The sequence below is a fragment of the Panthera tigris genome, chromosome D1 (genome assembly GCF_018350195.1).
Source record: "Panthera tigris isolate Pti1 chromosome D1, P.tigris_Pti1_mat1.1, whole genome shotgun sequence".
In the NCBI taxonomy this organism is placed as follows: domain Eukaryota; kingdom Metazoa; phylum Chordata; class Mammalia; order Carnivora; family Felidae; genus Panthera; species Panthera tigris.
This window is the reverse complement of record NC_056669.1, coordinates 107,155,165-107,179,913: the sequence shown is the minus strand read 5'-3', so window position 1 is coordinate 107,179,913 and position 24,749 is coordinate 107,155,165. Positions and strand designations below refer to the sequence as shown.

General features: G+C 58.5%; 1 protein-coding gene across 1 annotated transcript; it reads left to right on the top strand.

The window, feature by feature from the left end:
• Positions 1-1,159: 1,159 nt before the first annotated feature.
• On the top strand, positions 1,160-24,741 carry EHD1 (EH domain containing 1). Its single transcript, XM_042957641.1, has 6 exons — positions 1,160-1,242; positions 2,442-2,868; positions 6,771-6,868; positions 19,194-19,606; positions 22,028-22,192; positions 22,653-24,741. Exons 1-6 carry the CDS (start codon positions 1,224-1,226, stop codon positions 23,175-23,177), a joined length of 1,647 nt encoding a protein of 548 aa, XP_042813575.1. The 5' UTR covers positions 1,160-1,223; the 3' UTR covers positions 23,178-24,741.
• Positions 24,742-24,749: the final 8 nt, after the last annotated feature.

Here is a 24,749-nt window from a genome sequence, read left to right as displayed (position 1 = left end):
CACACAGAAAATTAGGCCGTTTTCACAACCTGGGAACTACCAGATGAGGAAGCTGGCCAGGACCTGAGCGCCAACTCCGTGAAACTGGGAAAACTGATCTCTGCCCACTTGGGCCTCATGAGGGAGAGAGATGCCTTCTTCCAGTCCTTTGTGCTCCTTGGAGAAAGCCAAGCGGCCATATGTAACAAACACGGGCTGAGTCTCATGTATAAATAACCCAGGAACATTTTGTTTTTCAATTTTATTGGGAGGGCTATTCCCAGCACAAAGGGCTCTGGGGAGATGTGATAAACCACGGCCGGTCAATGTGAACGCCGCCGAGGGGGAGCTCGCTGTAGCCCCATTCAGGCCATTGAACAACCATCTCTTTCAGGATCCTCAGCCCCGAGCTCTGCCCTGGAACAGCCCAGAAGTTGCATCTCCGGGGTGGACCCCTCAAAGCACCATGGAGGAGGCAAGTCCTTTGGCTTCTAAGGCTGGCCCAGGAAGTCTGGACTGGACCCACCCAAGGCTCCTGATCACCAGCTGGCACTCAGCCTCTGGTGACAGCCCTAAGAGGCTCAATGTCTTTTTTTGACACCAAAAAAAAAAAAAAAAAAAAAAAAAAAAAAAAAAAAAAAAAAAAGACCCTTGGAGCTTCTGTTTTACTGTGATTGATGCAAGAACACTAATGAAATCTCAAATAAAAGCAGTAAGTCAGAGACCTAAGATTACAGGCAGGACTTTCCAATGATTAGGGAGGGAAAGGGCGGGGTGGGAGGCAACGGATTTAACATTTTACTTCTTCAGAAGGCACTGAGGCCCAATCCTACAAGGGGTGGGCAACCAAACCTTCCATTTTGCCCTCTCTGGCTCCCACTTGACCCAGATTCCCTAATATTCTGCTTCTTCTCAGATCTGAGTTCCTGCCTCCATCCTTTTATACTGCCAGCCTGCTTTCTTCCCGGATACAGGCACCTGGCCCTCCAGGCTCCCACATCTCCCAGAAGCCGGAAAGTTGGACATGAGGCTTTCGAGTTCTCAGGTGCATTTCAGATCCATCTAGGAACTTCTCACCACCACCTCACCCCCGACCCCCTCCTACACCTTGGTAGCCTCATTCTGGTTATGTAACAATCAGCCCCCCAAGTTCTGACATCACCCACTGAACATTCTCACCGGCCTGGACAGCCAGGGCCAGGGGCCTATACGTGGCAGGGAATGATGGCGGGGGAAGGAGCCTAATGGAACAGCCAGGAACTGGTAAGGGGATGGGGCACAGATCAGAGTAAAAGCCGGTTAACTGGTGGTGACCCTAAGAGGAAAGCAGAAGTATTTGGGTTTTTTAATTCCCCCTAGGTTCCCACAAGATTTCATTGTTGCCCCACATTTCCCCTCCACCCCACATAGGGAATTTCCGATTTCACTTCCTCAAAACTCAAGCGGCCAAAGGGCCTCAACTTCCTTTGTACCCCTTCCCAACCTCCCACAGATGCAGCCCCTTCAGAGAGGCCATCTCTTCTTCCCCAGTAGGTCCTGTGTCCTCTGCTGCTGTGTCCATCTTACAATTCCCCGCCCCACTGGCCTGAGGGCAGCTCAGGCCTCCTGCTGCTGGTCGCTTTTTTTCCCCAGGGGCGTCTTGCTCCCTCCCCAGTTTTCTTTCCCCAGTCACCACCCGCCTTGGGCGTTCTACTCCCTCTGCCTCGTCTACTCCCTCTTTCCTCTCTCCCCCTCTCCCCAAAGCAGACGAAGAGGGGTAGGAAGTAGCATCAGGGAAGCAGGGGCGAGGAGGAGGCAAGGAAGGCCTGTTCAGACTGGAGCGAGGCCCCCGGGGTCCGCCGGTACTTCCGGGGACTCTGAGCCAGTGGGGGCGGGAGGACCGTTCGTGGGGGGAGCGCGGGTGCGGCGCGCAGCCAGGGAGCCGGGTATCTAACTGGGCGTCTCGCGGGTGCTGGAAGGCACGCAGACTCCCCGACCTCTTCGCGCGCGACCCCGGCTCCCCGGCTTCCCAACCGCAGCACGTCCGCGAGCGGCCCCAAAGAGGGCGGGCGGTGGGTGAGAAACAGGTGCGGTTGCCACGGCACCCGGGCCAGGGGCGGGGAGCGGAGCGAGCGGCGCTCGCGATATTTGGAGTCGGCCAATGGGAGCCGGGGGAGGGGAGGACGTGGCGCGGGGTTCGCGGGCGGAGCTTCTTCCTCCCCCGCCCAGTTCCCCGCGGCCTGTCGCGGCGGCGGCGGCGGCGGCGGCGGCGGCGCGCACCCGAACGCCGGGCCCGGCCCTATAAAGGCCGCACGGCTAGGAGCGCGCGCCACTGCGCAGAGGGCGCTCAGCGGGCCGAGCTGTGCGCCTGCGCAGTACGGGCCGTTCCCCGCCCCCTGCCCCGCCGCCCCTCCGCCGGCCGGCCGGGCCCCGCCTCGGCTCTGCGCCCTCGCCCCGCTCTCAGCCGCCGCTCTGCCCCGCAGCAGCCGGCCCCGTCCCCGGCAGCATGTTCAGCTGGGTCAGCAAGGATGCCCGCCGCAAGAAGGAGCCGGAGCTCTTCCAGACGGTGTCCGAGGGGCTGCGGCAGCTGTACGCGCAGAAGCTGCTGCCCCTGGAGGAGCACTACCGCTTCCACGAGTTCCACTCGCCCGCGCTGGAGGACGCTGACTTCGACAACAAGCCCATGGTGCTCCTTGTGGGCCAGTACAGCACGGGCAAGACCACCTTCATCCGGCACCTGATCGAGCAGGACTTTCCGGGAATGCGCATCGGGCCCGAGCCCACCACCGACTCTTTCATCGCAGTCATGCACGGTCCCACCGAGGGCGTGGTGCCGGGCAACGCGCTCGTCGTCGACCCGCGGCGCCCCTTCCGCAAGCTCAACGCCTTCGGCAACGCCTTCCTCAACAGGTAGCCGCCCCTTGCCCCCGGGGCGCGTAGGGGGGACCCCCCCCATGCCGCACTCGGGTCCTGACCCTATCGCGGCCGCTGCCCACCCCCACCCCCCGTTGTCCTTTGTCTCCGAGGCCCCAGCGAGCCCCTCGGCGACCACTCCCTGGGACAAGGGCCCCTGCCTCTTCGCACCAAAAACTCACCCAGAGGTCTGGGAGGGGGTGTCGCCGCCACCGCCCCCCCCCTCGCTTGTGTCACCCCCCCCCCATAATTTTCCAGATTATCAGTTTAACCCCCAAACCTTCCTGCCGATCCTAGCCCTGCTTCCCTCAGAACCGCGATCCGCGTTGAGAAAGTGAGAGATTCTGTCTCCACCTCTCCACAAAGTAGTCCTTTCCCCAGAGTGGGTGCGTGTAATTCATTCATACCGGCCCCTTGCTCCCTCCCTTTCTCCAAATGTCTGTTTCTTAAGTGTCCTGGAAAAATATGTGAAACTTTTAGTCATTCCCTTTGCTGGTGTGCTGTGCCTCCCCTGGGACCAGTGGTTTCATGTGGGAGGGACAAGGAGGATCTCCTGTGGCCTGCTGAGTTTGGGGCAGCCCACGAGGTAGCGGACAGATGGGGTGTGAACACTTCTCTTCAGGTAGGGGGCAGGCACAGCTCTAAACTGTGCTGCTTTAGGAGTTTCAGGAAGCAGCCTCAGGCTGTGGCACTGGGAGTCCTGGAAGGAGACCGGGGCCCCGAATCCCTCCCTAGGACGTTCCTTAACCTTCTTGAGCCTCAGTTTCCCCGGTTAAATGGGTGAAATCTGCCTCCTCGTGATCAGGGTTATCCTCCAAGAGACTAACCCTCACGATGCTGGGAACGAAACCCATTGGCCCTTGTTCTAAGGAGTGCAACAGCCAGGCTCACACTTCTGTAAAGGAATTCAAAGGCGCTAGTCCGTGATTCTAAAGTCCCTCTCCCCGTGCTCGCTTCGGCAGTACATATACTAAATTTCCTCTCCCCACCCCTACCCCCAGAGACATACCAGAGGACTTGACAGATTTGCCTTTTCTGCCACCACCCCCCCCCCCCATTCAAGGAGTGACTCCACATGCCTTTCAAAGTCTGGGTCCTGGGAAGAGCCTAGGAAAGAATCCTTGACTCGTGCCTTCCAGGTCTCCGCCCTGTATGATCACATTCCTTTCCAGACACTGTCCAGCCACACAGGGTGAACCAGCTTGCTCCTGATCCGAGCCAGTGGCCAGCCTACTTCTGTGCACAGAGCTGACCTTTAATAGAAAAGACAGGCAGGCTTCTGTTGTATTATTTTGTCCCTTTCAGGCGTTTTAAGCCTGTCCTGTTTGGTGGTTGATGGCGTTCGTGTGTCAAGGGCCAGGGCTAAGTAAAGCCCTTCATGTGAGAGGCGTGGCCCTCTTAGCCGTGAGCCCTCCTCCGGTATTACACCAGTGTTTTGGAATTACTGTGCCTCTAGATAGGCAATTAGCCCAGACTGTTAGCCGGTGGGTGCCATAGGGTCTCGTGGAAAGTTTGGCTGCTGTGCTGGAAATTTCGAGCATTATTAGGTCTTGACTTTCACGCTGAACTTTGGGAAGCTAGAACGGAGGGTAGCTACACCTACTTCTGTCTTTGCGTCTCCACTTCCGACTGTGAGAGCAGACCGTTTTTTGAAAGGATATGACCTGTGTTCTGAATCTGGAGACCTAAAGTTTCAGAGTTGGAAGGGATCGTAGACATCATCTAGGCACCCCGCACCTCGGTGGTTCAGGAAAGCCTGGCTCAGAGGGCTCTGCTGACTTGTCAGACTTGACCAGAGCAGCGCTGACGGGCCTTCATGCAGCCAGTTACCACCTACCGCTGCTTCTGCCTGAAAAAAAGAGCAGTTCGGGGGTGCCGGGTCCAAGGCAGGCACTCTGATGATGTTGGTGCCGTGTGTGTGTGTGTGTGTGTGTGTGTGTGTGTGTGTGTGTATTTTTTTTAAGTAGGCTCCACGGCCAACGTGGGGCTTGAACTCACAACCCTGAGATCAAGAGTCCTATGCTCTGCCGACTGAGCCAGCCAGGCACCCCTCAGTTCCTTCTTGCCACTCTCCGGAGGGTTCTCGATCACTGCCCAAAGGAGCCTTATCAGCCAAGGGTCAAGTGGCATGGGTTTGCCCTTGAGCTGGGGCCCCAAGCTGTATCAGCCCATGGAGCACACCAGGTGCTACCCGGCTGGCCAGAGCGCACAAAGGGGGCTCTTCTCTGCCCGCCTGACACGGCCTCTCCTGGCACACTTCGACAGACGCCTTGAGGAGCTCTTGGGACTCAGTTAAGCAACTGACTCTTGATCCTGGGGTCGTGGGATCGAGCCCTGTGTTGGGCTCTGCGCTGGCTGTGGATGGAGACCGCTTGAGATTCTCTCTGTCTCTGCCCCTCTCCCCTGCTCTCTTTCTCTCTCTAAATTAAAAGAGAGAGAGAGAGGGAGAGAGACCCCGTTGAGTCATGAACTTGACTTTCTGGCCTTTTACCGTAAGTGGCCGCTCCAAGAGTAGACTCCGATGGAGCCGACCAAGTCAGGGTGCCGTCAGGATGTCCTAAGAGCATCCTGGGAGGACTCAGTTGTGTAACCGGTACCACCCACGTAGAGTGTGAGATGAAATCGGTGCGTCCTTGTTGGTGAAAAATGCATGTTGCGTGTGCCCCATGCACCGCCTGCTCCCCGGGCCCTGCAGGGCGTCTTATTCCTGCGTCTCTCACACGTGAGCTTGCTCCACAGTCTCCTTTACGGGGCGTTTTTAGGTCTGTAACTTCTCGGAGCCGGTTCTGCTTCAGATTCTTTTAATCTGGGCTCCTCTCAGTGACGCCCTTCCCTAGCAGGGTCCGGGTCTGGCCTGCAGTTACTTCCGGCACCCCGGCTCCGTTGCCGGCACTGGTGAGGACGAGGTCCAAGGTCTGCGGGTCAGCTGATGTGGCTCCGTTGTGCTTGCAGGCGGCACCTCTCCCCTTGGCCAGCTGCCCTTAGCCCGGCCACTGGTCACTTTGTGTGTGTGTGGGGGGGGGGGGGGTTGGGGCCGATAGGAGAACCTTATCAGCTCAGATTCCTCCTCACTGTGGGCAAGGCAGCTTTTTAAGCCTGCGTCCTACAGACAAAGGGTCCGTATTTTCTTTGCTCACAGTATCTTTTTCAGAGAAGCGGCTGTGTCCAGCAAAGAATCTCTGTGATCAGTTGGGACAGCCCCTTGCTGTTCTGGGCTGTTCTAAGCTCAGTGGGAATTCAGGCACACACACACAGCTAAGCCCTGGCTCAGGAGCTGTCATCCTGTCTGTGGCTTCGTTCATTCTTCCTTGGCCTGCTGTGGCTTCCAGAGAACCGTGAACCGTGTCTGTGCTTCCATGCCCTACCCCCCCCCCCCACCGGCCCCCCGGCTCCAGCCCACGTGTCCCCCAGCTGTTACCCGCCTCCCGCGGCTATCCTTTCACCCAGGCAGCTGGGCCCAGCAGCAGTAAGAAAGCCTCTCGCTGCCTTCGGTATATATGGAAATTCAGCCAAGTGGTTGAACATTTTAATACAGAATTCCAGGGTCCCGGGGTCCCCTTCTGTTTCCCTTCTGGAGTTGAATGGTGACCCAGGCTCGTGCACTTTTCATACCATATCAGCAACTTGAAAGCTGAACTCCTAAACCCTGGGGACAAAGCTCGCGTGGGGAAAGTGCTGATGTAGGCCAGTCTGAGCCTCTGGTTGGATTCCCAGCTAAGAGAATGAGCTGTTCCATGGCCACCCCTGGAAACCACGAGTGTAGAAAACCTTGACATTCTTTGCTTCTGGAAAGGAGGGCAGAGGTGGAGAGGAAGGGGTACGGAATGCCCCACTGTCACATCTAGAGCACCAATAACCGAGTCTTGACATCTCTCTTCTGGGCTCTTGCTCTCGTGCAGGTTCATGTGCGCGCAGCTGCCCAACCCAGTCCTGGACAGTATAAGCATCATCGACACTCCCGGGATCCTGTCTGGAGAGAAACAGCGCATCAGCAGAGGTAAACAGCCTCCGACACGGCCCGGGGCACCTTCCGTCTGATGTCCGCCGCGTGGACCAGATGCTGCCCTCCGGGTCTCTCCCGCCCAGGCGGGGACCCTTCTATATCAACCTCGTGTCCTCACAGTGCGCTGAGCCCAGAGTGGTCAGGAGCTGCTCTCTCCCCTGGCTGCCTCTGCCCAGATCACTAAGAGCTGTCTGGGGCAGAGCACAGCCAATCTCGCGTGGCTTTCATGCTTTCCAACCCCTGGGGCATCTGGAAAAGAGGGCAGGTTTACGAGAAGGCACCTCGGGCTGGCTGCGAGGTCACAGGAAGTCACTCCGGGTCCGGGCTCCAGGTACCTCGGCCAGCACAGCCGTTCGGAACGGGCCCCTGGTCCCCCTGGGGCTCACTCACTTTAGTTTATGTTTAAAAGCTTTGCTTCCAACACCATAGGAATTCCTGGCAAGCCCAGCAGGTCTGTGAGAGAACAGTTGACATGAACAAGTGAGCCCAAAGGAGAAGCTGCAGGAGTTTGTTAAATATTTGTTTCAGGGGTTAGTGGCAACGTGTTTAAGTTTGCTTCAGTGTTAAATCAGCAGCCTCCCTGCGTGCCGTGCGCAGTGGGCGGTTTCCATGCCGGGTAGTGGTAGTGTTAGCGTGTCGGGCCCCTAGTCGTGCAGACTCCTGACTCGATCTTGCCGGGCTCTTCTGAAGATTCGGTTCAGGATGAGCCTGAACCGCGTTACGTTTCTGCTGCTGTTCCTTTTTTCGAATGGGAAGGGGGCTGCTGTCTGCCCGGAGCGTGAGGGCAGGCTAGGAGTGGGGCCTACAGCTACAAATGTGCGAATGAAGTAAGATCAAACTCAGGGTTGAAGACAAGTGACCAGATTTGTTTACCATTAACTTGCAAATCTTTCCTGTACCCCTTTCCCTCTGGGCGGCCCAGCCTTGGCGAGCTTTGCCTTTGAAGCCAGCAGCCTGACATTCGGGGGATTTTTGTGGCTGCTGTGGCTCTGAGGAGGTGGGGGCCCTGTTCTTGGTCCTGAGAAACCTAGCTTCTCTTTTTTTCCAGGCTGTGGGCCCCGGCCGAAAAGGGCTTTTACATCAGAGCATCTTGAAACTGCCCTAATTCTATCTCTCGGTCTGGTTTCAGCTTTCAGGTTCTGCACCCTGATGACAAAGACACTCCTAGGAGGTGAAGGGAGCCGCTTTGGGACCCCTTCTAAAAAGGAGAGGGCTAGGGGCACCTGGCTGGCTCAGAGGAACGTGCGACTCTTCATCTCAGGGTTCGGAGTTCGAGCCCCACGTTGGGTGTAGAGATAAAATAAATATTTAAAACAAACAAAAAGACGAGGGCTAGTTTTCCCTCTCTTACTGCTGTTGTTTCAACCTGGTTGTAAGAAAATACCTGATAAGCATGCGAGAGAAAGACCAGACAAGGGGGAATTTATTCTCTGTTCACTTCCAGGCCTGAGTTCTCCTGGAGGGACTTTTCTTTGAGACTCTGTCGTGTTATCTTTTTTTTTTTTTTTTTTAATTTTTTTTAATGTTTATTTATTTTTGAGAGACAGAGAGAGAGAATGTGAGCAGGGGAGGGGCAGAGAGAGAGAGAGAGACACAGAATCAGAAGCAGGCTCCAGGATGTCAGCACAGAGCCCAACGTGGGGCTCGAACTCACAAACCGTGAGATCACGACCTGAGCCGAAGTCAGACACCTAACCGACCGAGCCACCCAGGCACTCCTGTCGTGTTACCTTTTTAATGACCTTGAAGAGTAGGTAGACTGGGGGCCATCGGATAGAGAACTAAGGCACCTCTGGGCGGCCACCTCCCCGCCGCAGAGGTCAGCTGATGCGTACACATCTTCGGATGGGGACAGTAGCTGACAAACACCGGCTTACCTTCTCGGCAGTCTGTGCTCACTTACAGCCTTCAGAGCTCGGAGTTCAGGTATTCGAGGGAAAGGGCTCGTGACCCTCGTTGTCTTGTAAAAGGGATCCCAGATACCACTGCTTGCTTGCTTGCTTGCTTTTTTTTAATGTGTATTTATTTATTTTGAGAGGGAGAGAGAGAACGTACCTGCACGCGAGAGTGCGTGGGGGGAGGGGCAGAGAGAGGTGAGAGAGAACTTGGGGCTCGATCCTACGAACCACGAGATCATGACCTGAGCTGAAACCCAGTCGGGCGCTTAACTAACTGAGCCACCCGGGCGCCCTGACAGACATCACTGTTTTCCAGCAGTGCGGTGAGGTTCCCCTGCTTGGGAAGAGTGTCTTTGACACGTCAGCCTGCGTCCTTAGAGCTCGGCGGGTGACAGGTTGGGAGGATATGTCTTGCAGCATTGGGCGCCCTGGCCCCGTCTGCTGGGATGTTTCCCTCCCCTGCCTCCTTTCTCTGTCAGCAAAAAGGGGGGGCAGCGGTGTCCAGATATGCCCTCTCTGGGACAGGCGCCGCTGTGCCTCCGCGTGCTCTCCAGTTCGCGGATCGGCAGGCATAGGGTACACTCTGGGGGCCAGGGGAGGACGCGGGGTGCGAGGCAGTCCCCGCCCTCAAGTTGCCCGTGCAGGTGGCGGGTGCTTGGAGGGGGAGGAGGCCGGCAAGAGACACCAGGGCTCGCCCCTGCTTGTCTGCTGCCCCTCCAGGTGGGAGATGTGGCCCCTTTCTGTCCTGGGGCAGCCACAGAGGGCCTCCCCCCCAACCCACCACGCCCAGGAAGGAGGAGTGGGCCTTAAAGAGAAGCGCGTTGCTGGGGCGCCTGGGTGGCTTAGTCGGTTGACCGTCCGACTTCGGCTCAGGTCATGATCTCACAGTTCCTCAGTTCAAGCCCCACATCAGGCTTTGTGCTGATAGCGTGGAGCCCGCCTCAGATTCTCTGTCTCCCTCTCTCTGTCCCCCTCCCTGCCAGTGCGTGTGCACACGCGCTCTCTTTCCCTCCCTCTCTCTCAAAGAAATAAAAGTCGCAAAAAACTTAAAAAAAAAAAAAAAAAGAAGTGCTCTGATTGGAGGAGGGCTTCTTGTGAAAGTTTCTTTCCCTCCGTGCCCTTAGATATCTTGTTTTTTTGGTTTTTTTTTTTAAATGTTTTTATTTAATTTTGAGACACAGAGAGACAGAGCACGAGCAGGGGAGGGGCAGAGTGAGAGGGAGACACAGAATCCGAAGCAGGCTCCAGGCTCTGAGCTGTCAGCCCAGAGCCCGACGCGGGGCTCGAACTCACAGACTGTGAGATCACGACCTGAGCTGAAGTCGGACGCTTAACCGACTGAGCCACCCAGGCGCCTCCCAGATATCTTGGTTTAAAGTGTTTTACTGAAAGTTACCAAGTTGGCATTTGCTCTGCAACGTGTTTGGTGTCAGTGTTTTATTAGCCGGAGAGAGACCAGCGGGCAGTACCTCTCAGATGTGCTGGCCGTGGTCTTCACGGGAGGTGACCACTCGCTAGACGGGGAAGGAGCGGCCTTCTTCTCGGAGGCCCCACCCATCAGTCACTGCAAAGGGCCCGTGTTGCCCTGTCCAGCAGAGGAAGTCAGAGTAGGGGAGTGCAGTTCCCCGGCCGGTGGCCTGTCTGTTCCCTTTGCTGACGGCACGGAAAGCAGGTGTTTCCCTCCCAGAAAGATCGGGCCACCAGAAAACATGGGTCCTGGGCAAATAGCACGCGTTCCTGTGTCCCGCCGACCTGGTTCCCTGGAAACAGAAGGTTCTTCTGGACGTTGCACGTGCATTAGAGTTGCTACTTACGTTTACTTCCATTTCCCACCCTATCTGCCAGGCCCCTCTGGACGTCTTCCCCCTTTCCCCGTGGTGCCTAACGTGTGCAGGAAGTACTGCCTGGAAAGATAACGTAGGGCCCGTGCAGGCCCAGAACAGGGTACAGGCCAGGCTCTGCAAGAGCCCCCTGAGAATTAGCACAGGAAGGAGAAGGGGCCCCGTGGGGGCCTCGGGCTACGCTCCCTCGCTGTGCTAATCTGACCGCCTTTAAAGATTACGTTCTCCTGTGTCAGCAGGGAAAGCGGCCTGTGGGGACAGCATTCGGTCTTTAGTGCTGTGTGACTGATAAAGGGCATTCCAAAGGGCACCCGGGGCCCGGTGGGGCTGGCGCCCTTGGCTCCCGGGCTGCTGCCACGAGCTGGAGCAGGGTTTTCCCACGGCAGGCCCCTGGTGGGCCGCGGTGGGGAGCACGCTCAGGTGGAGGCCCCGGCCTGGGAGTCAGGGGCCCGGCCAGGGCACCCCCTGCCCTTGTCGCCACGTGGCTGAGAGCTGGCCGCAACTTTTGTGCCTGTGAGTCGCGTCAGCAGGGAAGTGTTCCTTGAACTTGGGTTAGGAGAACGCCGCCTGGCCGGCCTCGTGCCTGGCTTTCTGCAGACCGTTGCCACACGGACCCGCTCCCCTGAGTTATCGCACAGCTGCATCGGGGAGGACACTGCTGCTCTGCAGATGAGGAGACAGAGGCTCGGGAAGGTTACGTCGTTGGTGCAAGGCGACACGGGCTGGCCTGTGCCCACGGGTCCCGCGGAAGCCGTGGCCACACCAGCCGGGGCTGAGAGCAGACGCTTTGCTGCCAAGGAACGCCCACAGCTCAGATCGGGCAAGTCTTTGACCCTGTTGGGTCGTGACCGTGCAAGGGCTTCTGAGCTCTCCTGACACACGCAGGGGCCACTTTCGTTTCTCTCCCGGCCTGAAACCAGACTCTGAGTCCAGAAATGGACCTGAGGTCCAGGGCTTGGACCAACAACACTGGGATCTTCTTTTCCCTGTTCTCTGCCTCCAGCCAGAGACGGTCCCCCAGAGCATCTGTGGGTGAGGACTAGGACGCCTGGCCAAGGCTGGCTGGTGCCCTGGCTTCTCACTTGCCCTCCTGCTGACTGCCCCTGGTTCCCAGGCTCCATCCAAGCCTGGAGGCCATCCCAGTAGGCAGGTAGGGCCTCCCAGGCCCAGACCCAGAGTCCTCTGACTCAGAGGTGGGGCCGCGCTGTGGCCCTCCCTTCCCCCTGACCCTTGTGCCGACTGCCTCCTGAGGTGCCCCACCTAAAAGCCCTCCGGGTCGGGGTTTTCTGCAGCCCAGAGCATGCTCCGTGAGGTTGCCTGAAAGCCTTGAGCAAGGCCAAGTGCTGCACCCCTCCTGGCTTCCCAGCACCCACGGTTCAGATAATGACCGAAGGTGCAGGCCCCAGCTCAGTACTCTAGGAGCTGGGGGCCCTAGGGAGTTGCAGCGACCCCTGGGAGCCAAGTCAATAAAACAGGAATAGCGACATCAGCCTCCTTGTTCATAAATACAGGAATCTATACGTGTTAACCTCTTGCCCTAGTCCCTGGTGCACAGTTACGTGTTCAGCAAATGTCAGCTAATTAAAAACAGACACCAAAAAATCCAGGGATTCCCAGACTTTGCTTAGACCTTTTCCTGAATAACCTCCCGAGGAGGCCAGAGGATGGGGAAGTACTGACTCAGCTGGAGTTTCCCTTCAGCTTCCAGGACCTTCTCGGGGCCCCTGGCCTCCTCCAAGCCTCCCTCTCACCACTGTCCCCCCCACTGTTCCCCCACCTGTGGTCCCCTGGACAGCTTTGGGCCGAGCCTTTGCCCGGAATGCCACCGCTCCGCCGAGGGGCGTGGGCCGCTGTGCCCGGAGGAGCGGTACCAGCCCGTGCTGGCGCCCGGCACCTGCTCGTTCCAAGGCTGCGAGCCGGCACCCGGCTTTGTAGCAGCTGGCCCGAGCGCCTGCAGATGTTCCGCTTATATTTGGTGGCATAAGGCATTCTTTGCGCGTTATAAGTGGTCGTTGCCTACACACCCGTCGGAACCTGAGCTTCTGGAGCCCAAAATACGATTCCTGTGAGTAAATGATAGCAACCGTTTACCAAGTGCTTACAGTGTGCTGGGCGCTCCCCTGCTGCCCACAGCAGCCCTGTGAGTTAGAAACTTCCATCTTCACGTCACAGAAGAAGAAACTGAGGCTCGCAGAGGGTCCGTGGCCTGATGGGGTCACAAGGACTCCGGATTCCAACGCGGGCCCGATTCCAGAGTCCCATCTGTCCTTCCCCTTCCCCTTCCCCACCCTTTGCTCGTTTGTTTGCTTGTGTCCCCGTCAGATTTATGGAGGTCTTCACCCTGGTTAGACGTACAGCTGCGTGAAGCTGTTATGCAACCGCCACGACCAAGATCTGGTCTTTCCGTCCACCTGGAAAGCTCCCTGCAGTCGCTCCCCGCCCTCACAACCCACTGGCGTGACACTCGTCCCTAAAGTCTTGCCTTTTCTAGAATGTCACGTAAAAGTCTTCTGTGTCTGTCTTCCTTTACTGAGCAGGTGCTTTGGGGATTCGTTACGTATTTGAGAGCATCGACTGACTGTTCCCTTTTGTCATTGCCGTTCCTACCCTGTCGCATGTGTGTGCCCTCCTTTCTTACCCGTTCACCTGCTGAGGGGCCTACAGGTCTCCAGTTTGGGGCAGTTTTGAACAAACTTGCTGCAGACATTTGCACACAGCAAATGGTCGCTGAGCAACCCCGGGAAAGCCCTTCCCTGAAGAGTGCCCGCTTGCAGAAGTGTGCCACCCAGTCCTCTCTCAGCGCCTTACCCTCCATCTTGCCCCTCTGTGCCCCTCTTCTGGGCCCAGCACCAGCTGGAAGCGTGCGTGGTGGGAGCTATGGCAAGAAATACCGAGGCCCACGCGGCTTGAATGGCAGGAAACAGACGTCGATTGCAGACAAACCCTCTATTGTTGATGTTCTAGAAACTTGGAATGTATGAAGTAGCTTTTCCCCCAGCTGCTGGAACTACCTGTGTTTGGAGGGTGCCAGGAGAGGGCGAGGACCTGTCACGGTTTTCCCTCCTCCGCCTCGGTGCCCATGGCGGGGAGCGGGGCTCTCCTCGGGAGGTCAGACCTGGTGAGGAGGCCTGGTGGGAACAGAGCTGGGACGGGAGGCTACGTTTGGGCCTCCTGTCCACTGGCCTGCGCCGTTGCTTCCCCGAGACCCAGCCCAGCCCTCAGCCTGGTCACCCTAAGCGAACACACGAGTCTTCTGCCTCCCCCCTGCCTCCACCCCCGCGACTGTGTGCACACGTGTGCTAAGCTTCACCAACGCTAACCGTCTTCGGTGCACAGTTCAGTGGCCCCAAGCAGATCTGTGTTGTTGTGTGACCTTCACCACCTTTCAGAACCTCTTCATCTTCCAGACAGAAGCTGTATCCCCATTAACCACTAATTCTCCGTCGCCCCTCCCCCCTGTTCTACCTACTGTCCCTATGGATTTGACTACAGGTACTTCTTAAGGGTAGAGATATACAGTATTGGTCCTTTTGTGCCTGGCTTGTTCTATAATGTCTCCAGAGTTCCAGAACTTTCTGCACTGGAGCTTGTCCCCTATCAGAGACGGCACTGGCTTTTCCTCACGCTGTGGGGTCAGCCTTTCCTTTCCAGCTCACCACCTTGGACCACGTTGTCTGTCCTTCATAGGGACACTGGTGTCCGCACGCTCAGTCCTAGCCCCACCTGAGGCAGACGAAGTGTCCCTATCTCCTTGGGTGGGGGTGTCCTTGTCTCTGGCACCAAGCACTCCTTGAACTCCCACTTTCCTTGAGGAAATGCTGTGCATTGGGCTGTCTGATGGCTGACAGCCATCTTGTCACTGATCTCGTCACTTATCCTGTCACTGAGACTGATCTCTAATGTGTCCCAAAGCCCGAAGGCTCACTGCCTTGGGCGAGGGTGGGGGCGTGGGCACGCTCGTCCCTGTGCTTGTCTCCTGGGGCCTAGCTCTAGGCCAAGTGGTGGCCCTGGCCACCTTGCTGGGTGCATGGACTTGAGTGATGCTTTGGTGCTGCTGCTGTGGGTGTAGCCCTTGGTGCCTTTTGCGACAGCATCTCTCAGGCTGAGTGAGGGTTTGGTGGACAAGTGGGTGCCGGGCAGGCCCGGCGGTGGCTGCAGCCACGTCGTCGCGCACGGTCATACACCTGCGATGACCTCACACGAGCCTGAGTGACCCTTTTCATGACCTGTGGATGTACTTGGCCAGCCACCGTGTCTCCCTCACCAAAAGTGTGAGCATTTTTCATAATAAACAGGAAATTTCGTTCACCTGCAAAAAAAAAAAAAAAAAAAAAAAAGGACTTAGCTCTGCTGGCTCCAGCTCGAGGTGTTGGCGAGTAACTGGGTTTCTGGGGGGGGGGGGGTGCGGTGGGGGGCACTTGGGACTCTCGGACCGGCGGCAGTGACTCCGGCCACAATTCAGAAGGGGCTCCTCCTCTCCGTCTTTCCTGGTTGTCTTGGGCCCCCCACCATCGGGGGAGGGGCGCGTGGGGCCACATTGGGTGGAGTCTGGGGGTGAGCCCAGCTCCCTGTGCGCCGTCCTGACTCCGGGCCAAAGCTAACTTGGGCTGGAGCCCAGCCCATCGGGGCGCCCCTGTTCCCAGTACCTCGCTTCTGGCACCGCTGCCTCCCCAGCTGTGTGAATCTGCAGTCATCCAATCTGTGATGGCCTGAGGACGGGCGGTTTGACGAGGGGAGAAGTGGGGCCTCGTTTCTGCTGGGAGGGAGCCACCATTCCGTCCTGAGTCATTGCTTTCCCAGCGCTGGCCTGCTGTTCCCAGAGTGGGCCATAAAAGGCGGTGGCTTTGCGGCCCAGGCGGGCGCCGCGGCCTCCCTGCCGCTTCCCTGGCCTGCTCCTCAGCCTTCCTGTTCTAGTTTTCTGCTGATGAGTTTTCTCTCCGGGTGTCCCGTCCCGTGGCTCCTGGAGCCAGCCGCGCGGCGGCGGGGGCCCGTCCTCTGGAACCAGCAGCCTGGGATGCTGGCTGGCAGCCGGCACGGGAGTGACCCGGCACCCTCTCCACGCCTCTCCTGCTCTGAGCACAGAGAATCTGGGGGTCTGGCACTTTCCCACCATCTGCACTGGCCTCGGGAGGGCTGATGACCGCCGTGCCCAGGCTCAAGTTCAGACTCCCAGGGGCTTTACTGTCCCCCTCCCCCCACCGGCTTCACCTTACCCCCATGATAGTAGAAACTCCAGCCGGTCCAGAGGCTGCTTCTGATCAGAGCATCCTGTCTCCCTGGTGTGCTGGGGCAGGAACAGATGCATGTTGCTGCCATGCTGAGTCGACAGAATGTGGGGTTTTCCTTAAGTTTCGATGTCTTACCCCAAGGGCGAAAGCTGGCTTCTGGCCTCAGAGCCAGGTTCGTCTCCGTTCCTGACTCATGATGCCGTCCTAGGCCACTCGGCCCCTCCTGCCAGTGGGGCCTGTGCCAGGAGCCCCGCGTGTTATCCCTTCTGGTCCTCCCTATGACCATAGGAGGAGGAATTGTTTTCTGAATTTCACAGAGGAAACAGTTGTAACAGAAAAGTTAAGAGCTTTGGGTCACAGGGGCGCCTAGGTGGCTCAGAGGGTTAAGCGTCTGATTTCAGCTCAGGTCATGATCTCGCAGTCCATGAGTTCGAGTCCCGCATCAGTCTCCACGCTGACAACCCCTGCTTCGGGTTCTGTGTCTCCCTCTCTCTCTGTTCTTCCTCTCTCTCTCTCTCTCTCTCTCTCTCTCTCTCTCTCTCTCTCTCTCAAAAATAAAGATTTTTTAAAAATTAAAAAAAAATGGGGCACCTGGGTGGCTCAGTCGGTTGAGCATCCGACTTCGGCTCAGGTCATGATCTCACGGTCCATGGGTTCGAGCCCCACATCGGGCTCTGTGCTGACAGCTCAGAGCCTGGAGCCTGTTTCGGATTCTGTGTCTCCCTCTCTCTCTGACCCTCCCCCGTTCATGCTCTGTTTCTCTCTGTCTCAAAAATAAATAAATGTTTTTTTAAAAAAATTAAAAAAAAATAACTTCAGGTCACAGAAGGGGGCGGGCGAGGGGAGTCGAACACAGAGCTGTCTTTTTTTTTTTTTTTTTTAATGTTTATTTATTATTGAGAGAGACAGAGCATGAGTGGGTTAGGGGTAGAGAGAGAGGGAGCCACAGAATCCGAAGCAGGCTCCAGGCTCTGAGCTGTCAGCACAGAGCCCGATGTGGGGCTCGAACTCACAAATCCTGAGATCAGGACCTGAGCCGAAGTCGGAGGCTTAACCGACTGAGCCACCCAGAGCTGTCTTATTTAAGGGCCTGTGTTCTTTCTGAGCACCGGAGTGGGGAGAGGCCTGGAACGCTGTGGCTTCGGGCACGCAGACAACTCTGAGGTACACTTGAACCAGGGTGAGGTTGGGAGGGGGGGATGCCTGGCGGCCAGAATGTTTATCCAGCCAAGCAACTTCACCCCTAGGCGCGCCCACAGTGTTAACTGTTAATCTTAAAGCCCTTGCGATGAGGGCCCGGTTCTGGCCTGAGTGGAGGGAGCCTCTTGGGGAGCTCGGCCATATAGACTTGCATTTGGTCCGTGAGGCTTGGTAGGATGGGAACGGCCGGATACCCCTCTGATGAACCGCCCTGAAGGTTCCTTAACCATAAGGCTGGGGAGGGCTGGCCTCCCACCTCATGGCACTGGTGGTCACTCTGGGCCTTTTCTTGACACTCTGTCCTTTCCTTCTCCCCACTCTAGAGAATGCATGTCTAAATCCCAGTTTGGTCAGAGGGTAGTGAGTGTGTTGTGCAGGGGATGCTAGAGTCAGGCTGTGAGGACAAGGAGGTTGGTTTGGGCCAGTTTCTGAGAGCAGTGTCCCGGCTGGCTCTTCCCTGTAGGAGCCGTGTACCCTCAGGAGCCTGACTATACTCTGGGATGTATTTGGTGCTTCTTAGGAGGACCGGCCCACATTTCAGGTGGGAGGTGGCCTGTGGGTAGCAGCTGGCTGAAGAACGAGGAGAAGGAGCCCGGGGACAAGGAGGCCTGCCCAGAATCCCCCAGAGAGGAAGTGATAGTTCCGGGGCTCGGACCGAAGCTTCCCAAAGATTCTTAGGCGATTGTTTTCACGTGGTCGTCTTCCTACCTCTCCTCTCCTCTTGATTCCTAAAACATGAGAACGAGAACTTTCACACCTTCTGGGGGCAGTGGAAGAGGTGGAAAGATTTTGAAGAGGGGGAATTGTAAAACAGGATGCAAATTAAACTGCGGTTACAGAGGCGCAAAAATCCGTTGGCTTCAGCCAGTCGTCAGACGGTTTCCGTGGAAAACAGTAGTCCAAAGCCGTCCTGAATGTTCAGTTTGCACCTCTGAACTCAAGGTGGTTGCTCCAGCTCCTTCCATCACATCTGCATTCCATTCTTCAGGAAGGGAGAAAAGGACGGAGGGCTCATACACCTCTTCATGGTCATTTCTGCCTCAAGAGAGGCTGGGGGGGGGGTGCACTCTCAAGCTGTGGGGCCCTGAAATCAGCTAAAGCCAAACAGTTCTGTTATTAAAGGAAGAGTTCCAGTTAGCAGTCTTTGCTAGATGTCCATGTTCACCAAAGGCTTTAACTGGATGGTGGAAAACAGCAGAGAACAGAGGGAAGAGCTACTTCATTTTAGGGAAGCATGGAAGACCTAAGCGAGGGGAGGCGGTGTGTGACACGTCATAGGCTGCCGTAGAGCAGGAGCCAGCAAAGTTTTTCTGAAGGGTCAGAATTAGTATTTTTGGCTTTGCAGGCCTGTGGTCTGTGGCCTGACAGCTGAACTTTGCTATTGTAGACAAAAGCCACCATAGACCGTACCGAGGAGCGTGGCTGCATTCCAATAAAACTATTTTGAGAAAGAGAGAGAGAGAGCAGGGGAGGGGCAGAGAGAGAGAGAATCCCAAGCAGGCTCCTCACTGTCGACACTGAGTCTGACGCAGGGCTCGATCTCACAAACTGTGAGATCATGCCCTGAGCCCAAATCAGGAGGCAGACGCTTAACCGACTGAGCCACGCAGGCGCGCCCCCCCCCCCCCCGCCATAAAATTTGTATTTGCGGAACAGGCGACGGGCGAGCTGTGGTCTGCCAACCCCTGTTGCGGAGAATAAATGAGACTCCCGCAGAATGGGGGCCTGGCGCGAGCACCGCACGAGTAGCGGCTGCAGGTGTGGTGGCTGTTACTGTCTCTGTCGTCCCAGGGCATCCAGCTGGCAGGTGGCAGGCCCCCCCCCGCTACCCCCCGACCCAAGTCTCCGCTCTCGCTATGCCGGGCTCTCCCCCTCACTCTCGCCCCGATCTGAGCCGCTCCAGAGCTCAGGCTCTGCCTTCTTTTGCAGGACTTATTTGTGCTCCGGGCCAGGTGCTGCGTGGGCGAGGGTGCCACAGGGGTGGGGTGCCACACAGTGGGGGCCTGACGCCCCTGCCCTCAGGGTGCCGTGCTGGCCCCGTGAGTACACGGAAATGTAGCTGACCCCGGGCCGAGTCGGGAGGAGAGCCATCCGAGCAGCCTGGGCCTCGGTGCCCCCGCCTCACCCTGCTCTTCCCGCCTCCCCTCCGCAGGGTACGACTTCGCGGCCGTCCTGGAGTGGTTCGCCGAGCGGGTGGACCGCATCATCCTGCTCTTCGACGCCCACAAGCTGGACATCTCTGACGAGTTCTCGGAGGTCATCAAGGCCCTCAAGAACCACGAGGACAAGATCCGCGTGGTGCTGAACAAGGCCGACCAGATCGAGACCCAGCAGCTGATGCGGGTCTACGGGGCTCTCATGTGGTCCCTGGGGAAGATCATCAACACCCCCGAGGTGGTCAGGGTCTACATCGGCTCCTTCTGGTCCCACCCGCTCCTCATCCCCGACAATCGCAAGCTCTTTGAGGCCGAGGAGCAGGACCTCTTCAAAGACATCCAGTCTCTGCCCCGAAACGCCGCCCTCAGGAAGCTCAATGACCTGATCAAGCGGGCACGGCTGGCCAAGGTAAATGGGGCGGGGGCGTGGGCGGGGGGGGAGGTGGTCCGCTGCTGGAGGGGGCCCGAGGGGGCCTGGGACTGCCACTCAGGGCCCCAGGATTGGGCTGCCGTGGCTTTCGGGACGCCGGAGTCCCATCGGGCAGACCCACAGCCACGCGCCTACGTTGTGCCATGTCTGAACGAGTCCCCTCTACGCCCATGGGTGCAACCTGTTCTCAACGGAGTCTTGATGCGTGTGGACACCAGGTGGGAAGATAGCACTGTGCCAAAGGGCAGCCTGGGAACTGGAGAGCAGGTGGGGGCGCAGTCCTCGTCGGCTTCCCTCCCGGGCCTGTGGAGCGCTTAGCACACGCTGGGCGCCGGGGACACAGTGGGGACTGCCACGCACGGTCCCTGCCCTTCCGGCACTCACCAGTCGTACTGCGAAAGCAGAACACGCAGACAAATAAAGCCCAGTTTATTTGTGTGGCCATGGGGCGTTGCAGCAGCAGGCGACCGCGAGGCCTCAGGTGGGACTGACGCATGAGCCGGGACAGGTGAGAGCTGGTGGAGAGATGGGGCGCAAGCCTGCGGGCCCAGGGAGAACCCGGGTGGCCTCAGCCCCCAGAGGCCTTGTGAACCGTCCCCAGTGCTCTGTGGAAACGCAGGGCCTGCCGACACCTGCCGGCGGCGGCGGAACTGCTCACGAGCCTGGGATCTCAGCGCCTGGCCGAGCGCCTCCCTGAGACCCCGGCGTGGGTGGGGCTGGGAAGCAAAGGTCAGTGCCACCAGTGGACCCTTGGGACACAGAGGGGCAGAGCGTGTCCCCTGATGTGGCATAGCAGCACGTCGCGAGCCTGCCTGGATACGTCCTCAGGCCGCGTCAGTGCCCGCGTGAGGGTCACGGATCCTTGGGGCTCAGCGCTCGGCTTCGGCCCGAGCCTGTCGGTGATGGCTGCCGAGCAGGGACCCTGTGCATCACCCTGGAGCAGTGGCCACGGAGGGCAGGGGGGTTTACACCCGCCCCTGGCTCATGGAGGAATAGGAGGGTGTTCTGTGGGTGTTAGGGCTTCGGTGGAGGCGGTCCCGTGGCCTGTGAAACCGTCGCCCTGGGCTCCCGACACGGTGGCTCACGGTATCCCATCTGGAGGTCCGAGGTCAGGTAGCATGTGGGTGCTCGCTGTCGTAAGTAATGAGAACTGACCCTTCATCTTTTACCGCGGGTCCCTGTGTCCACCCTGGTTACCCACAGTGCTCACGGGCCCTTCTGGAGCGTGCTAGAAGTGCAGTCCTCAGGCCCTACCTGGCACGACCGAACCGTCTGCACTTGAACGCCATCCCCTGGTGGTCCGTATGCACAGTAACGTGCAGGAGCCTGCTCTGGGGGATACAGGCCGCACAGTTTTCTAGATCTCTCACTTCGTGACCTTTCCCAGTGAGTGGAGTCGGTTCTGAGAAAAGGACCCATGAGAAAACCCGCTTCACTGGCCCCCGGTCTCTCCCGTTTCCAGGCTGCGGGGAAGGGCAGCTCTGGTCTCTCCTCGTCCGGCCTCCTGTTGGCAGGGCCGCCTGTGTTCTCGCGCAGCCTCCTTCTAGGATACAACAAAGGGCAGACTCTTTGCTCATCCACAGAAATGGTGTTGTAATCACCCGGCCGACGGGCACATTGAGTCACCGTGCCCGGAAAACCCCGGGGCCTCCCATCTTGTCCCGCACCTGCGGTTTCTAGACCGTTTCCTTTTCCTGGAGTGAGTGGCTCTCTGGCCAGGCCTGTGATAGGCGGAGCAGTGACTGCCACTCTCTTTGACAGGCCTGCTGCCCTCAGGCGGTTCTCAGCCAGGCTCTCAGCCTGGGGCAGGGCAGGGCCAGGCCACTGGAGGGGTTTTGATGGAGCAGAGCTGGCAGTCGGGAGAAGGAGGGTGAGGCCGGCTGGCTACAGCCCTTCGCGGCTGGACAGTACCTGGCAAGGCAGAGGGATCTGAGGGCCAGGGCCCTGGGAGGGTTGCGGGCGTCACCAGCCGTGGGGAAATGAAGGGTGTGCCCCTAACTGGCGAAGGTCTAAGTAAGGTATTGAGCTTAGATAAACTTCAAGACATCTGGGAAAAGCCTTAGGTGATTTTCCTAATCCTTAGTCATTCTGAGCCTTCAGGGTGGTCAACTGAGCATAACTCCAGCCATGTTGAAGTTTTGTGAACTTGACATCATCAGCCACACGTTTGCACATGTGGGATGGCAGGGCTCTGCTCGGCTTGTACGGCGTGCCCCTCATCTCTGCTGCGTGGAGGGGTGGCTGGGGGGGTGCCCGGTGCCACAGAGAACACGGGCTCTGGTCTGCTTTGGGCAGCGTCCCCAGTTACGGTCCCAGCCTTCTGGGGCGGCCCCCGCGCAGGTCCCCCCCTGACAGGGTGTCCGGGACGCGCCTGACGTCCGCCCCTTCCTGTCTTTCCAGGTCCACGCTTACATCATCAGCTCCCTCAAGAAGGAGATGCCCAATGTGTTCGGTAAAGAGAGCAAGAAGAAAGAGCTGGTGAACAACCTGGGAGAAATCTACCAAAAGATCGAGCGGGAGCACCAGATCTCCCCCGGCGACTTCCCAAGCCTCCGCAAGATGCAGGTGTGGCCACCCCGCATGTACCCTCTGTGGGCGCTGGGGTGTCAGGGAGTGAGACGGTGGCGGGGGGAGGCGGGGGGGGGGGCGCCGGGGCAGTGGTTCTGGAGGGAATGCAGCTTCTTGGGGTGGGGCCTCCCCAAATGGAAGCAGCTGAGTCAGTCAGCAGCACCCCACCCGAATCAGAAGTCGACCCGGCCGTGACACCACGAAGAGGAATGCGGTGACTCACCCTGCACGGCGGGGGGAGGGCGGCGGGCCAGGCACTCCAGCACCGTCCTCCCCATGGCCCTTCAGGGAAGGTACCTCTGCCCCGCAGCCCGGGGAGCCGAGGCCGAGGGGCTGCCAAGCGGTCGGGGCCGAGACCTGGAACCAGCTCTTTGGCTTGGGATCCCTTGCTCCCCCCACTCCGCCTGGAGTCTGCAAGGGACCTGAGCCAGCCCCCCCCCCCCTCTGCCTACCACAGGAGCTCCTGCAGACTCAGGACTTCAGCAAGTTCCAGGCCTTGAAGCCCAAGCTGCTGGACACGGTGGACGACATGCTGGCCAACGACATCGCCCGGCTGATGGTGATGGTGCGCCAGGAGGAGTCCCTGATGCCCTCCCAGGCCGTGAAGGGCGGCGCCTTCGAAGGCACCATGAACGGGCCCTTTGGGCACGGCTACGGTGAGGGGGCCGGCGAGGGCATCGACGATGTGGAGTGGGTGGTGGGCAAGGACAAGCCCACCTACGACGAGATCTTCTACACGCTGTCGCCCGTCAACGGCAAGATCACGGGCGCCAACGCCAAGAAGGAGATGGTGAAGTCCAAGCTGCCCAATACGGTGCTGGGGAAGATCTGGAAGCTGGCCGATGTGGACAAGGACGGGCTGCTGGATGACGAGGAGTTTGCCCTGGCCAACCACCTCATCAAAGTCAAGCTGGAGGGCCACGAGCTGCCTGCCGACCTGCCCCCGCACCTGATCCCGCCCTCCAAGCGGAGGCACGAGTGACCGTGACCGACCGCCGCGCCCGCCTGGCCGGGCGGAGACTGGGGGGAGGGGAAGGGTCACCAGCTCTCGAGGTCCATAAAGACTGAGCGATGTTTCCTCAGCTCTTGAAAAGGGAAACCATCATCTTTCTTTTAAGGCTGTTCCTGGGCCCAGCAGGGAGGCGGGTGATACTCGCATGTGAATGATGGAATTTTGTGCACAAGAACTATGGATATTTTTAATATATAACGTCAGAGGCAGCGTGCGTTCTTGCCTCCTCCATCTCACAGCCCCGCACACAACGGGCCTCTGTCCTCTCCTGTCCCGCCGTACGGCCCGTGCCCACCCTGGCTTGCCCCCCACCCGGCAGCTGCGGGGTGCCCCGGGGCCGTGTGCAGACGGGCGCCCCAGGATCCCAGCTTGTCGCTGAACTGAGCGCGGCTTCGCTGGGCCGGTGGCTTCCTTCCCTGTGCGGCTCCGCCCCTTCCCCGTGCTCCTGGATTACGTTGGTTCTGGTGCCTTCTTCTTTGCCCTCCGTGGTCGCCCCCTATGCACGGGCCCTGCTCTGTGCTCTCCTGTCCCACCCCGCTCCCCCGGCTTGGCCAGGCACAGAAATAAGCCCAACTACCTTTCTCGTGGGGTCCGGGGGATGAGTAGGTATGCGAGAACGTTTCCCAGAAAAACATAGAAGCTAGCTTTGTTCTGTAAAGTGACGCCTCTCATACTTGACCGAGTTTTTCAGTAACTTCCTAACCACTTGTTCAGAAGCTGTGATTTTGTCCCCTTTCCCACACTCCAAGTAGGGGCGGTCCCACCCAAGAGCCGTTGGATGTACAGAGTAAACCCCGTCGGGGGCCCAAGAGCCGGCATTTCTTGCTTCTCCCTTCCACTTGCCTGGAACATTCTGGTGTGCCTCCTCCCCCACCTCGGATGGGTGGGGGGCCCCGACGAAGCCAGCATGGCTTAGCGTTCTGGCCTGGGCCTTGCATCCAGACAGCGGAGACCAGGGACGACCCAGCCCCTCCCCTCCTCGTACCCCATTTCGAGGAGGCCCTCTCCTACCCTCCTTCCGTCGTCCTCCCATCGAGCAGAGGAGGGCAGTGTGTTGTCTCGGATGCCCTTAGAGTAACCTCCCTCCAGGCTGAGCAGTGAGGGACCCGAGGCAGCGAGCCACCAGATCAGGTGGCCCCATCAGCTTTGCCAGCACAGCCTCGGGGGGCCTGGCCGCACTCACGGGCGTCCCCGTCACTGGCGGTGGGGGGGGGCAGGCTTCCCACCAGGCACTCCCCAGGTAGGTCTCAGGGACTCCTCCATCTGACCTCTTCAACCCCCCCACCCCCACCCCCGCCCCATGCCTCCAGTACTGCTCTCTCTGGGCCTCCGCTGGGTCTGAGTCACTGGCACTGACCTTGTCACCTGCCGCTGGCCCCGGCGCACCGTTCTATGCAGTATCCAGTGAGGGTGGGGGCAGCCTCCCGGTCGGGAAGTCACTGTCAAGGTGCCATGGCCCATCCACACTTACTTGTGGGAAGAAAAAGCAACCGAAGGTAACTTCTTTTCTTGCATTAAAAAACATTTAATCGTGCCGAAGGT

What these genes read in the sequence shown, in the direction of transcription:
- EHD1 (XM_042957641.1), top strand. An exon ending in AGCGGGCACGGCTGGCCAAG is followed by an intron (nt 19,607 to 22,027) that starts GTAAATGGGGCG and finishes CTGTCTTTCCAG; the next exon opens with GTCCACGCTTACATCATCAG. An exon ending in CAAGCCTCCGCAAGATGCAG is followed by an intron (nt 22,193 to 22,652) that starts GTGTGGCCACCC and finishes TGCCTACCACAG; the next exon opens with GAGCTCCTGCAGACTCAGGA.